Source organism: Rhinoraja longicauda, chromosome 9 (assembly GCF_053455715.1).
Source record: "Rhinoraja longicauda isolate Sanriku21f chromosome 9, sRhiLon1.1, whole genome shotgun sequence".
Taxonomy (NCBI): Eukaryota; Metazoa; Chordata; class Chondrichthyes; order Rajiformes; family Arhynchobatidae; genus Rhinoraja; species Rhinoraja longicauda.
The window spans coordinates 31137529-31153114 of record NC_135961.1 but is presented as its reverse complement, the minus strand read 5'-3'; the positions used below and the strand labels follow the sequence as shown (position 1 = coordinate 31153114).

At 43.4% G+C, this 15586-nt stretch overlaps 1 protein-coding gene across 2 annotated transcripts in view; it reads left to right on the top strand.

Moving 5' to 3' along the window:
• LOC144596574 (ALK tyrosine kinase receptor-like) overlaps window positions 1–15586 on the top strand; it is an 887900-nt gene that overhangs the window by 818353 nt on the left and 53961 nt on the right. For both annotated transcript variants that reach the window (XM_078405054.1, XM_078405053.1), the window contains exons 16-17: window positions 6462–6606; window positions 13633–13815. In XM_078405054.1, the coding sequence (XP_078261180.1) occupies window positions 6462–6606; window positions 13633–13815 (328 nt within the window). The remainder of the gene's footprint in view (window positions 1–6461; window positions 6607–13632; window positions 13816–15586) is intronic.

Below are 15586 nucleotides of genomic sequence, written 5' to 3'. Positions count from 1 at the left end.
AATTTACAACTTACTAATACCAAGTAGCCTACAAACCTTTGTGGGAGGAAACCGGAGCACCCGGAAAAAACCCATGCAGTCACAGGAAGAACATACAAACTTCATACAGACAGCACCCAAAGTCAGGATCGAACCCGGGTGTGTGGCACTGTTAGGCAGCAACCCTGTCACTGTGCCGCCTTAAAGGGATATCACCTAGGGGGGCCACAAGAGTGGCAAGGGTGCTTGTTTTAAAGGTAGTTTGCAAACACTACTGAATATGACACTAATGTATAGACGCTGAGAATGTCTGAAGAGTTTTTGCACTGTTCTTGTATATTTTTTACACTGAATAAAGTTCACTTTTGAAAATAAAAAGAAATCTGTTCAGCATTATACCTCAGTCCCAGAAGCTGCACTGCAGTGAGGAAGGACAGGCAAAAAACTTTGACCTCTTCCTCTTCCCCAGCCCTCTAAAAGGAGAATTGAGGAGTTAATCAAAATTCTCACATTCCTTCCATTTTGCATCGTATAAACACAAAAACAATACATTGCTCATTAACTAAGCCTGAAGTATTGAATGAATAAAAAAGTTCCATTAAAAGTCTGGGCAAGGTTATTTCCCCACAACCTTCCCGCCCTATCCCATCTCTTTAGGCCAAATTTAGCAAGGCACTGTGCAAATATGCATTTTTGTTATTTATTCATCAGGATAATAGATCTATTTCACCTCATTAATAACTTGAATGTTGCTGGAAGTTAACCCTGTGGGATTAATTTAACATCAAAGCAACATCATCATGTAAACCAATGCAGGATAATCCTTCCTAACTGAAATACTAAGCGTCATCTTATTTTTGTATCTGATTAGGGTAGGAAAGGTCCATCAATCTTTTTTCCCTTCCGATGACCTTGCTTAATGGAATTCATAAGCCTTTATAACCTTTATAAATCTGATTTTTCCAATTTCAGAATATCGTATTCAATCAGTAAGATTTAATGACATTTTTATTGTACGTTTCCATCTTAGTTATTTGAGGAGATTTCATTTGGTCTTTTTCCATCACTTTATATGTATGGAAACATAAATGTAAGATCGAGTATTTCAATGAAATGCTTGATGTATGCGTGATTATTTTTAAGGTGTTGCATTAAATAAAAGAGAATAGATTAAGGATTATGAAAAGGAGCACTTACAAAACAAACAATGATTGGGGCCCTGGAGATGTGAAGACACCTAAGAGAGGTAACACGGTGTAGTCAACAAATTAAATTACAATTAATAATGCAGATAATTAATTTTCAACTTCATGAATGCAGCAATTCATGGTAAAAACAAAAGGAACAACTTAAAAGACTAATGAAAACAAATGAATTAATAATTTCAAAAGGGACACAAAATGCTGGAGTGAATCAGCAGGTCAGGCAGCATCTCTGGAGAAAAGGAATAGGTGACGTTTCGGGTCAGAACTCTTCTTCGGACTTACTGAAGTTACTCCAGAATTTTGTTTCTATCTTCGGGATAAACCAGCATCTGCAGTTCCTTCCTACACATTTTTGAAAGGGAACTGGATTATTTCTTGACAAAATAAAAAATATTCCGATTTACTGCTGATTCCACTATCCTACACATGAGGGACAATTTACAATTTACAGAAGCCAATTAACCTACAAATCTGTACGTCTTTGGAATATGGGAGGAAACCAGAACACCCGAAGAAATCCCATGTGGTCACAGGGAGAATGTACAAACTCCATACAGATAATACCTATAGTCAGGATCAAACCCGGGTCTCTGGCGCTGCAAGGCAGAAACTCTACCGCTGTACCACCGTGCCACCCCGATGGTGGCAGAGAAATTAGAGAATGGCCAGTGTGGTGTGGGACTTTGATGATATTGGTTGTTTTTCTCAGGTAGTGCATTCTATAGATCACTTGGATGGTGGGGAGGTCAGTATCTATGATAGACTAGGCAATGTCTACCACTCTCTGAATTCTCCTTCGTTCCTGGGTGTTTGAGTTGCTGGACGAGGTCGCCTTTTCCCACCAACTCTGTCACCACCTGCCTAGTTTATTTTCTCAGATAAGGTCAAGTACATCCCCTTCACTAGTCGAATTATCTTATAATCTCAAAAAACGTTCTTGGACACATAACATATTCCGCCCCATCTAAGCCCCTTGCACATAGGTAATTCCAGTCAATATTGAGAAGATTAAAATCCCCCACTATTATAACCCAATCTTCAGCTGCCCATAAGTTTAGAGATACAGTGCAGAAACAGGCCCTTCGGCCCACCGGGTCCGCACCGAACAACAATCCCTGCACACTAACACACTATCCCGCACACAACAGGGACAATTTACCAATGTTACCAAGCCAATTAGCCTGCAAACCTGTACGTCTTTGGAGTGTGGGAGGAAACTGGAGCTGCCGGAGAAAACCCACGCGGTCACGGGGAGAACGTACAAACCCCGTACAGACAGCACCCATAGTCAGGATCAAACCTGGGTCTCTGGTGCTGTAATTAATCTTATACATTTCTGCAATATTGTAATATATCTGTTTCTCTGATTGTTTTGAAGACTCTGACTAAGTCCATGAACTGATCAATATAGAAACATGATTAATTTATTATTCAATAAGCATTAGCAGATCAGAACTGTTTCAATGGGGAAAAGTCTGAGTTTATCAGCATTTTGGAACTTCATCAATGGGTTTTAGTCCAGCGCTGTTTCTGATGTTTACCACTTTCATTTCAGACTTGCTGAAACCATGTTTGTTAGTTATGTGTTGACTTGTAATCTTGGCGACAGTCAGACATAGAAACAAAGAAACATAGAAAATATGTGCAGGAAGAGGCCATTCGGCCCTTTGAGCCAGCACCGCCATTCATTGTGATCATGGCTGATCATCCACAATTAGTAACCTGTGCCTGCCTTCTCCCCTTATCTCTTGATTCCACTAGCCCCGAGAGCTCTATCCAACTCTCTCTTAAATCCATCCAGTGATCCATCCAGACCACAGGGACTTATAAAAGAACACAGACACATTCCAAATGCATTTTGTTTGTTTACATGAACAGCTTATTAAGCATTTCAATAGACAATAGACAATAGACAATAGACAATAGACAATAGACAATAGGTGCAGGAGTAGGCCATTCAGCCCTTCGAGCCAGCACCGCCATTCAATGCGATCATGGCTGATCACTATCAATCAGTACCCCGTTCCTGCCTTCTCCCCATACCCCCTCACTCCGCTATCCTTAAGAGCTCTATCCAGCTCTCTCTTGAAAGCATCCAACGAACTGGCCTCCACTGCCTTCTGAGGCAGAGAATTCCACACCTTCACCACCCTCTGACTGAAAAAGTTCTTCCTCATCTCCGTTCTAAATGGCCTACCCCTTATTCTCAAACTGTGGCCCCTTGTTCTGGACTCCCCCAACATTGGGAACATGTTATCTGCCTCTAATGTGTCCAATCCCCTAATTATCTTATATGTTTCCCCTCAGCTTTTATTCTGCTTTAAAAGTTCAGCGTGGAACCGTTTCCTCAGGGCATACCAGGACAAAATTCTTCATCCCGTAGAAACAAGGAACTGCAGATGCTGCTTAATGCACAAAAGGATACATGGTGTTGGAGTAACTCAGCAGATTAGGCAGCACCACTGGAGAAGGGCCCCGACCCGAAACGTCACCTATCTTTTTTTCTCCAGAGATGCTGCTTGATCCGCTAAGTTACTCCAACAATTTGTGTCTATCTCTGGAGAACATGGACAGGTTTCGGGACGAGACCCTTCTTCAGACTGATTGTAGGGGGACTGGTGAGAAGAAAGCTAGAAGAGGGGAGAGACCAGACAAAGCGTGGCAGGTAATAGGTGGACACGAAGGGGGGGGGGGGGGGGGGGTTGCTAGGCAGATGGTTGGATCAAAGGCCAGAGATAAAAGCAGGTGCGAGAGAGGATTAAAAAGTTGCAAATTGGAAACTAGAGAGAGGAAAGTAGCAGGAGGGGAGGAAGGGAAATAATAGGAGTCTAAGTGGGGCACAAGAGAGAAGAGGGGGAAGAAAAAGAGGGTGGGGGTAGATCGGGAAGGTTGCTGGGGGTTCAGGAGGAGGTTATCTAAAATTGGAGAATTCAATGTTCATACCGTCGGGGTGTGAGCGACATATGAGGCCTTGGCAGACCAAGTGGTAAGGGTGGCAGGGGGAAGGCAGGAGAATGGGGTTGAGAGGGAAAGATAGATCAGCCATGATTGAACGGTGGAGTAGACCTGGTGGAGTGGCCTAATTCTGCTCCTATAACCTATGAACATGAACAATCGCAAGTGTTCAGCGAAACTATGTTTCTTCTTCATTGTTATTTTACCATGAGTTAAGGGCACACTCGTTGGAGATTGACTAGGACTTCATGGCATTGAGTGAAGTGGGGCCCCTGTTAAAGAAAGAGTTTGGCCAAAGGCGAGTGGAAGATTTGCTTCACATTGCACCCACAAAATCAGCACAGAACTCACCTTGTTTCTCTGGGGTAGAATTAAAGAAGCCGAATGTTATAACAAATTGATTTTTTAACTCAATTGATTTTGTATGTGTGACTTTCTGGAGCAGTTGTTTCACACTTTACATCGTTTAGTGCAGAAAATGTATTCTTGTTTGATTGTTGATTAGTTTGAGCCTAATTCTAATATGCTGCTTTGTTCCAGATTCTTCTGCCAGAATAAAGAATAGTAAAATCCATTTCTTATTGTAAACACCTTAAACTGGTCAACCTTATCGTTCTCATTTGTTTCAATCCATTTCCATAGTGACATTTATAGTTAATTCTGTGAATCACCACAATACATGCTCCAAGGCCAGTAATGCTTTCTTGAATATTAAAACCAAACAGATTTTTCCAAATGAAGTAAAACTCCTTTTTATGTTCGACCATAACAAACAGCAAGAGTAGATTAATGTTGTGAAGCCAACTGTATCGCTGAATTTATAATCCTATAATTTAAATATTCTCACAAATTATTGTTCGGTGAACCGAATTTCTATTCAGAGCAAAGTTCTTATTTAATTTTTATAACTCATAAAATCTTATGTCCTGATGGAACTGATTTGTTTGCATGCTTGGGATTTGTTCGGTAATGTCTTTATTGGGTTTGATGGCCTCATTATTTAGCGCTACCCTATACCTAAGAACATAGAACACAGAATAGTACAGCACAGGAACAAGATCTTCGGCCCACAATGTCAGTACCGAATGTGATGTTAGGCTGCACGTGAACCATATCACTCCATTCGTCCTCCTCCTTAGCCTGCAAGGGATTCATATCCCTTCATCCCCTCCACCCCATCAGCCTGCAAATATCCCTTCATCCCCTCAGCCTGCATGACCCATATCCTCGGGCTGCGTGATCCATCCCCTCAGCCTGCATGACCCATATCCTCGGGCTGCGTGATCCATCCCCTCAGCCTGCATGACCCATATCCTCGGGCTGCGTGATCCATCCCCTCAGCCTGCATGACCCATATCCTCGGGCTGCGTGATCCATCCCCTCAGCCTGCATGACCCATATCCTCGGGCTGCGTGATCCATCCCCTCAGCCTGCATGACCCATATCCTCGGGCTGCGTGATCCATATCCCTCCATTCCCATCCATGTGCCTATCTAAAAGCCTCTTGAGAGCCACTATCTATCTATCACTATCTATTAACTATCCACCATCACCCCTGGTGAAAGAGGAAGAACCTCAGTGACTGAAAAGTGCTTTGAGATTTCCCGAGGGTCGTGAAAGCTTGGACACAAATGCAATTTTTTTTTTCTTTTCAATGGACCAGTTTGGTGACCATAAATACAGGGTAGCAGTAGATTTCACTTTCAACTATTTGCTTATCGTTCTCATTTGTTTCAATCCATTTCCATAGTGACATTTATAGTTAATTCTGTGAATCACCACAATACATGCTCCAAGGCCAGTATTGCTTTCTTGATTACAAATTTGCTTACAACTTTGCAACCTTCAGTATCAGAAAAGTTACTATCCAGAAACGACAAGAAAAAATTAAATAGTTTTATTTTAATTGAAAATGCTAATTTAAACTTTGAACTAGAGGAAACTTTTCATAAGCCAAAAGTAAATCCAGTTTAGTTTAGTTCAGTTTAGTTTAGTTTATTATTACGTGAACTGAAGTACAGTGAAAACCTTTTTGGTGCGTGCTATCCAGTCAGCGGAAAGACTACACATGATTACAATCGAGCCACCCATAGTGTACAGATCCTAATAAAGGGGATAAACATTTAGTGCAAGATAAAGTGCAATAAAGTCTGATTAAAGATAGTCCGAGGGTCTCCAATCAGGTCGATGATGGGTCAGGATTGTTCTCTAGTTGGAGATAGGATGGTTCAGTTGCCTGATAACAGCTGGGAAGAAGCCTCCCAGAAGTTTAATTTCCTTTAACCGTATTTAACATTGTATTTGATCTCTGCAATATTCCAGATGGACAAGGGGGAACCAGTCCCATTGGTGATAGCAGCAGGTGGAGGTGGCAAAGCCTATCTGAGTAAAGATTCCAGTTTCCCAGAGGAGAAGTTAGAAACTGATACTTCTATTCATGGAGTGAACGGCAGATCTGGTGCAGCAGGTGAGTGGTATCCTTGACCAGCTTCTTTTGGTCAAAAGACTTTGCATGTTTCCTACCTTGTGCACAATCAGGATATTTCACTGAACAATTACGTTCGGTCCGCCAAGGCCTACTGGATCTCCCGGTTACCAACCATTTAAACTCCCCTTCCCATTCCCAAACTGACCTTTCTATCCTAGGCCTCCAGAGTGAGCCCACACGCAAATTGCAGGAACCTCATATTTCGCTTGGGCAGTTTACAACCCGACAACCCAGAATTTTGATTTCTCTAATTTTAAGTAATCCTTGCTTTATTCAGATCCATATATCCCTTTGTTATCACCTCTTCCACAGCCAACAATGGACCATTGTAGGCTCCATCTTTCCTTGGTCATCGGTGCCGCCTCTGATTAGTTCGGAGCCTTTTCATACCTCCAGTTGCCTCCTCCCCCGACTCTCAGTCTGAAAAAGGGTTTCAACTGAAACGTTACCTCTCCCTTTTCTTCAGAGATGCTGCCTGACCCGCTACGTTACTCCAGAATTTTGTATCTATCAGATTTTGCTTGGGTAGCTTACAACCCAGCGGTATGAACATTGACTTCTCTCATTTTAAGTAACTTCTACCTTCACTCCCTTCCCCCCCCCCCCCCCTCCCCCCATCCTCTTCCTCCACCTTTGCTGTTTAACCAGTTTACCATATTGTTTCCCTTTTGAGATCATACCTTCCCTAGCTAGCAATGGGCCCACCAGGGCACCTCCCTACCTGAGATCATTTGTAGCCATCCCTGACTGGTCCTGGTCCTTTCTCGCCTCCTGCTCTTCACCACCCCCACCCCTTTTTCTGCAGAGATGCTGCTTGACTCGCTGAGTTACTCCAGCACTTTGTGTCGGAAAATAACTGCAGATACTGGTACAAATCGAAGGTGTCACAAAATGCTGGAGTAACTCAGTCTGAAGAAGGGTCTCGACCCGAAACGTCACCCATTCCCTCTCTCCTAGATGCTGCCTGACCTGCTGAGTTACTCCAGCATTTTGTGATACCAGCACTTTGTGTCTATCGTCTGCACATATCAATGCTACTTTGTCTGGGTCTGGATCCTATATTTTGCCAAATGTAGTTTTATACCTGCAAGGGAATTTCTGTCTGTATTGTCAGCTCTGAAATATATACCTCTGCTTAGAGCACGAGAATGTCTGGGGACTTATGCTTGACGTAACACAAAAGGTCATGCACTTGTTTTCTTTTATTCAAGGAGATCAGTGTAAGCCAAAAAGAGATGGTTGTTTCATGCATCTCTCATGTCAGTCTATCCATTCCACACAATCAAATGTATTGCAAAGAAATTAGCACACCAAATCAGATTTCCAATTACCCTTCTATAGTTTTTTTTAAATTATTGTTAAAATTAAAATGTCTTTAATATTCTGAGCATTAAGTAAAAGAAAACCAAGATGTTATCGTGTGGATGACATCAAGCACTAAATCTGGAAAGTTTGAATGTGTCGGAAGGAGCTGCAGATGCTGGTTTATACCTTAGATAAACACAAAATGCTGGAGTAACTCAGCGGGCCAGGCAGCATCAATGGAGAAAAGGATGTTTCGGGTCAGAACCCTTCTTCAGACCCAAGTTCTGACCCAAAACACCATCTATACCTTTTCTCCATAGATGCTGCCTGACCCGCTGAGTTACAACCGGAATTTTGTGTCTAAGTTTAAATGTCCTTTTTTCTGAGGGTGTTGACACACTTCCAGAGGTACTGGCTGATGTCTGATCTTGAGCAGGTCAGTTATTTAACTGCAGAAATCTTTACTCAATTTACTACTCATTCATTCTCCATATGCTTTAATTGTCCAGGAAGGCATATGCTACATAAGATAGACACAAAATACTGGAGTAACACAGCGTGACAGCATCTCCGGAGAGAAGGAATGGGTGACGTTTTGGGTCGAGACCCTTCAGATATATAAGAACAGCTTTCTTCTTCAGAACCGAAGAAGGGTCCCAGCCTGAACCATCACCCGTCCATGCTCTCTAGGGATGTTGCCTGACCTGTTGAGTTACTCCAGCACTTTGTGTCTTTTTTTATAAACCAATATCTGCGGTTCCTTGTGTCTACATCTTTCTCTCATTATTGTCTACATATGTTATCTTTCCTGTAGGTTTTGCTTTTGTCAGTCTAAAGTTGTGTTTAGTAAGTATTTCAATGGTGCAGCAGTAGCATTGCTGCCTTACAGCACCAGGGATCCGGGTTTGATCCTGACTCCAGGTGCTATCTGCATGGAGTCTGTATGTTCTCCCTGTGACCGCGTGGGTTTCCTTCGGGTGCTCCGTTTTCCTCCCACATCCCAAAGACGTGCAGGTTTGTAGGTTAATTGGCCTCTGTAAATTATCCCAAGTATATAGGATAGAACTAGAGTTGGCACGACCAGTCGACTGACCAGATGCTGCTGGTCGGCACGGACTCAGTGGGCCAAAGGGCCTGGTTCCACGCTGTATCTCTAAACTAAACCTGTTATCAAAAGACCATGGGAACAACATGCCCTTGCAAAACAATCACACTGTGAAATTCCTTGATTTATGAAGACTTAAATCCTTCAGTCGTTGGCCTTATTGATCACTTCATAATTACTTCAAATAGATTGCTGATACATTAGCATTGGATCACTTTTCACCAATTCATCAAGGATTGTCTGCAAGACTTTATATAGAATTATCTTTATTGTGTCGATTACGCCGTAAATCCCAATTGAAATAAAACTGCTACACCATAACTGTAGTTTAATGCTGAAAATACAGTTTGTAATTATTATTTAAGGGGCCTTGAATTAATTGGGTAGGCAGAGGGACTAATCAGTCCTAATAGTCTCAATATGGCCTTGTGTCCGTCCTTCCTTCAGTGAACACATGCAATGGTGAATTAACACAACACAACTGCAGATTTCTCCCACTATCCCGCCTCTTCCTCCATCTCATCCTCTTCCACCTATATCTATATCATATCATTAGTGATAGGAGTAGAATTAGGCCATTCGGCCCTTCAAGTCTACTCCGCCATTCAATCATGGCTGATCTAGTTCACACAAAGGGACACAAAGTGCTGGAGTAACTCAGCGGGTCAGGCAGCAACTCTGGAGAACATGGATAGGCAAGGTTCCAGATTGTACTCTTCTTCAGAGACTGGGTTGCAAAAATCAACTGGAGTTTCATTTACTTTCGATAATTACAATTCTCAATTATTTGCTTTTCAGAACTTTAGCGATGTAGGTATAATGAAATTCTTTTTTTGCATACAAGTACAAGCGTGTACAGGTAGTAGATTACACTGAGCCAGTACACAAGAGTTGCCTCATTTCCAACACCAACTTGTAATTTTTTAAGTATTAAAATCCTTAAAAATCTAGACTCTTGACGTGGGCCTCAACAAGGCCTGTTGTCATGGCAGCAGCATTGGGTCAGAGTCGCAGCAGTCAGCCTGGCCCGACGATGAAATAATTGTCCTCCAATTCTGTCAGGTTCTATCTCAGGTGGGCCTAACATATCTCTGTTCCCACCTGCCTCCCCTGGTCCCTGCTCCTGGCATGCACAATATCTTCTTAAGTGTTTAGTTCAGTTTGGAGATACAGTGCGGAAACAGGCTCTTCGGTCCGCGCCAACCAGCGATTCCCGCACACGAGCACTATCCTACATACTGGGGACAATTTACAATTTTTACTAAAGCCGATTAACTTACAAACCTGCATGTCTTTGGAATGTGGGAGGAAACAAGGATCGAACCCATGTCTCTGGCTCTGTAAAGGCTGCTAATCTACCCCAGCACCACCGTACTGCACCATGCTTCAATGCTTCACTGGGTCTTTATTGTCACATGTACCAAGGTACTGTGAAATTCTTTTTTTTGCATGCAGTTCAGTAAGATTATTGCCATGCATAAGTTCAATCCCCGATCGTTCAAAATGTATAGATACAGCCCGCTGTCCATTGGCAAGTCGCCAGGTTTTGGCGTCATTTTTAAAGTCCCAGCTGCAGCTGGCCATCAAGGCCCGTTGCAACCGTCGCCTCCATCCGGATCATCCCGCAAACCATCGCCCCTCTCCTTGCCCGGCCACTGAGAGCCTTTGTGCCTTCAGATGACATAAGGAAAAAAAATAAGGTGCTGGAGTAACTCAGGGGATCGGGCAGCATCTCTGGAGAACATAGATAGGTGATGTTTCAGTTCAGGGCCCTTCTTAAGAGGGAGTCACAAGGAACAGCAGATGCCGGTTCACAAAAAAAAGACCATGTAGCCAGACCCGCTGAATTACTCCAGCACTTTGTACCTTTTTTTCCAGACTATGCATGTTCTATCGCCTTGTCACGTTCTCCAGAGATGTCGTCTGACCAGCCAAGTTACTCCAGCACTTTGTGTCTTTTTTTTCTAGATTATTCATGATCTATCACTTAACCATGTTCTCCAGAGATGATGCCTGACCCACTGAGTTAATCCAGCACTTTGTGTCTTTTTTTATAAACCACTATCTGCAGTTCCTTGTGCCTACCTTTGAATGTCATTAAAAACTGATTTTGGCCAACATTGCTTTATTTTTCCAGAGAACCTGACGAGATGCTAGCACAAAACATGCTGTGTGTTAACACTTCAAGGACAGCATATTTAACTGACGTGCTATTGTTAAAATTGGATTTAATCTAAATGCAGCATTACACTTTTTTTTTTTGCATTATATTCTTAGCCCTTTGCCTCAAAGTGCTTCCTGTCATATCAGCATCAGTGACAGGCCTGTAAATACCACTTATTTCACCTTGTTGAAAATCCGGTGACAATGTTGACACTCACTGTAAGACATTTCCTGTTGTTATCAGGCTCATATTCATTCAATTTGCATTCAGGGTTCTCTTTATGGCACTGCCTCTTGAACTGCCTCAGCCTAACATTTTTTTATATACCACACTGATCATCTCACCAGAGTCACTCTATTTTTCCGCTGAAGCGTGTTCCATTATGAATGTGGCTCTTAAGACAACTTGCAGCAAAATGCTTCACATGATATAGTTAGTAAAAAAGCCCTGCTTTATCCATTCTGAAGGGTGTAAGCTAGCCTGCTCCACCATGAGCATGAGTGCACCACTTGTAGTCAGGGTATTAATAGCTTCATCCTGATCAATCAGTCATTAAATTGATTGTATAATGCCTATTCATTTCAGCAAATGACAGAATCCAAGTGAAATTTGAAATACTAAACAATTTATTGGTTCAATTGTACTTATTCACATTATTGTAACAAATTTATTAAGAATATTAGTTATCTTAATTTCTACCAGTGAACTTCCATGTAGTGATTATTGCAAGATAGAGGTCAGATAATGTGTTGAAAGGAGGCCCGGAATTGTCTTGTAGAAACAAAGAACGGCAGATGCTGGTTTATACCAAAGATAGTCGCAAAGTGCTGGAGTAACTCAGCGGGTCAGGCAGCATCTCTGGAGAACATGGATAGGTGAGATAGGTGACAATAGACAATAGACAATAGGTGCAGGAGTAGGCCATTCAGCCCTTCGAGCCAGCACCGCCATTCAATGTGATCATGGCTGATCATTCTCAAACCTTTGAGTCTCAAACCTTCTTGTCTGTATTGACAGCTTCTCCCCAGGTTACGAATGCCAGACTTGTGAGCAATTGATGCCTCTGGCCCTGTACTTGCTGCAGTTTAGAAGGATGAGGGGGGGACCTTATTGAAATCTACCGATTAATGAAAGACCTTGACAGGGTGGATGTGGAGAGGATTTTCAACTAGTGGGACAGTCTAGGACCAGAGGGCACAGCCTCAGAATAAAAGGATGTACCTTTAGAAAGGAGATGAGGAGGAATTATTTTAGCCAGAGGTCGAAGAATCTGGTCAATTCATTGCCACAGACGGCTGTAGAGACCATGGGTATTTTTAAAGTGGAGATTAATAGATTTGTGATTAGTAAGCGCATCAAATGTGACGGGGAGAAGGCAGGAGAATGGAGTTGAGAGGGAAATATAGCTCAGCCATAATTGAGTGGCAGAACAGACCCGATTGCCTATGGAGTGAACGGCCTAATTCTGCTCCTATGTCTTATGGCTTTATGGACCATTAGAAGGCACTTTTTCACTGAGAGGGTGGTGGGTGTATGGAATGAGCTGCCAGAAGGGGCGATTGAGCCAGGTACTGTAACAAAATTTAAAATACACTTGGACAGGTACATGGATAGGAAAAGCTTAGGATATCACCGATGGTGGGACCTCGGCAGCGGCGGTGAGACCGAGGCGTTGGTAAAGCCTCGCGGCGGCGGCGATACCACGCGGGTCGACGTGCGGTCGGCGGTCGATGAGAGCGTGGGGGGATCGCCATGAGGGAGGGAGAAGAACAATGGACAATGGGGAGGGTGGGAGAACAAAGGACAATGGGAACCTGGTGTGGGGGAGGGGGGTAGCATAAAAGGAGGAGCCGGCGTGCTTTGTAACTTTCTTCAGCGCCATAGGTGGCCGCTATCTGTATACATTGGGCATGCAAGCAAAGAATTTCACTGTGCCTATTCACATGTGACAATAAAGTATTCCATTCCAACTTGGGCAGGTGCGACTTGCGTAGATAAGGCACCTTGGTTGGCATGGATACGTTGGGCCGAAGGGTCTGTTTCCACGCTTTTATGACTATGACTTAATTGACATGGAATAGTAAACACAAAATCCTGGAGTACCTCAGCCAGTCAGGCAGCATCTATGGAAACAAGGAATAGGTGATGTTTCGGGTCAGAACCCTTCTTCAGAATTTCTCCTCTTCAGACCGATATGGAATAAGAGTCTCAACCCGAAACGTCACCCATTCCTTCATCTCCAGAGATGCTGCCTGTCCCGCTGAGTTACTCCAGCATTTTGTGTCCACCTTTGATTTAAACCTGCATCTGCAGTTCCTTCTTACACAAGGAATAGTGCTAGCTATGAATCTGAGTCATGAACAAGTCATGTAAGTGGCGGTTGAATGCCACTAGTTTTGCTGGCTTTATATCTCCCCTTTTGTTTTTGCAGGAGGCGGCGGAGGTTGGAGTGACGTGACCATCCTCAAGCGGTCGGGCAAGTCCCTGACGGAAGGAGGTGAAGGTGGGCAGTCCTGTCCACAGGCTATCAAGAAGTGGGGCTGGATAATAAATGGAGGCTTTGGAGGCGGAGGAGGAGCTTGTACTGCAGGAGGAGGTGGTGGAGGCTACATAGGCAAGTTACAGCTCGAAACATGTGGAACCCAATGCTGGTGGCGCAGCGGTAGAGTTGCTGCCTTACAGCCCTGGAGACTCAGGTTCAATCCTGACTACTTGTGCTGTCTGTACGGAGTTTGCACATTCTCCCTGTGACTGCGTGGGTTTTCTCAGGTGCTCCAGTTTCCTCCCACACTACAAAGATGTACCAGTTTGGAGGTTAAGTGTCTTCTATAAATTATAAATTGTCCTTAGTGCGTAGGATAATGCGTGTGTTGGATGGTGCTAGTGTTCGCGGTGATCACTGGTCGGCGTGGGCTCGGTGAGCCAAAGGGCCTGTTTCCATGCCGTTTCTCTATGGTAAACTCTGAACTGACATAAACGCCTTGAACCAGGACCAAACTCAACACTTGGCCATGACAGATATTGCCTGAAGTAGGACCAAAGTTAAATCCTGTGACTTGGCCTCCACAGCTGTCTTTGGCAATGAATTCCACAGATTCACCACCCTCTGGCTAAAGAAATACCTCTTCATCTCCATTCTGAAGGTATGTCCTTTTATTCTGAGGCTTGTGTCCTCTGGTTATAGATTCTCCCATCCTGACCTACTTACCTCTGTTTGTACAATGTCTAGAAAATAATTGATCTCTGCCTTCGTATGCAGTTAAAGGCGAAGCTTGCATAGGCCTATGAAGTAGAACATTTCAAGTGAAGAATTTTCTCCTCTTCCCAGACTGAAATGATCTACAACTCATACCAAAATTGTGTCCTTAGGGTCTTAGATTTTTTAACCTTGGTCAATATTCTGCCCATAACAACTTTCCAAAAATTCTTATGTTGCAATGAGGTGATATCTCATTCTTCTAAATATAGAATACAGGTTGGTTTCATGAAAAAAAATTGTTTTGTTTATTATTGAGATGTGTAGCAAGATACAGTGATATATTTTTGTTGCTCGCTATCAAGCGAAAAAAAAGACTATACATGATTACATCAAGTCATTCAAAGTATATGGATACAGAATAAAGGGTATAACATTTAGTGCAAGATAAAGTCCAATAAAGTCTGATTAGAGATAGTTCCAAGGTCTCCAATGAGGTAGATGGGAGGTCAGGACCACACTCTAGCTGGTCAGAGGATGGTTCAGTTGCCTGATAAAAGTCGGGAAGAAACTGTCCCTGAATCTGGAAGTGTGCATTTTCAAACTTCTGGATTTCTTGCCTGACGGGTGAGGGAAGAAGAGGGAGTGACCGGGGTGAGTCTGGTCCTTGATAATGCTGACGGCCTCGCCAAGGCAGCGTGAGGTGTAAATGGAGTCAATAGAAGGGAGGGTGGTTTGTGTGATGGTCTGGGCTGTGTCCACAATTCTCTGCAACTATCATTTTCTTGTGGTCTTGGATGGAGCTGTTCCCAAACCATGCTGTGATGCATCCTGATAAAATGCTTTCTACGGAGCATCTGTAGAAGTTGGTGAGAGTTGTTGGGGACTGGCCGAACTTCCGAAGCCTTCCAAGGAAGTAGTGGCGTTGGTGTGGCCATTGCTTTCATGGCCATTGTTTCATCTTCTCACCTGGCAGACACATCAACGCGGGAAACTGGCTGGTGTGTCTTCAGATGTTGGCTCACCAAGGTCCTATATAATTGTCGAAGTTCACTGTGATCTTCGTACTCACATCCTCTTGCCTTGAAGGCCAGTGTACAATTTCAGACTGAAGGGCGGGGGAGGAACCCGGAGCACCCAGAGGAAATCCACACGATCACAGTGGGGGACGCGCAAACGCCGCACAGAC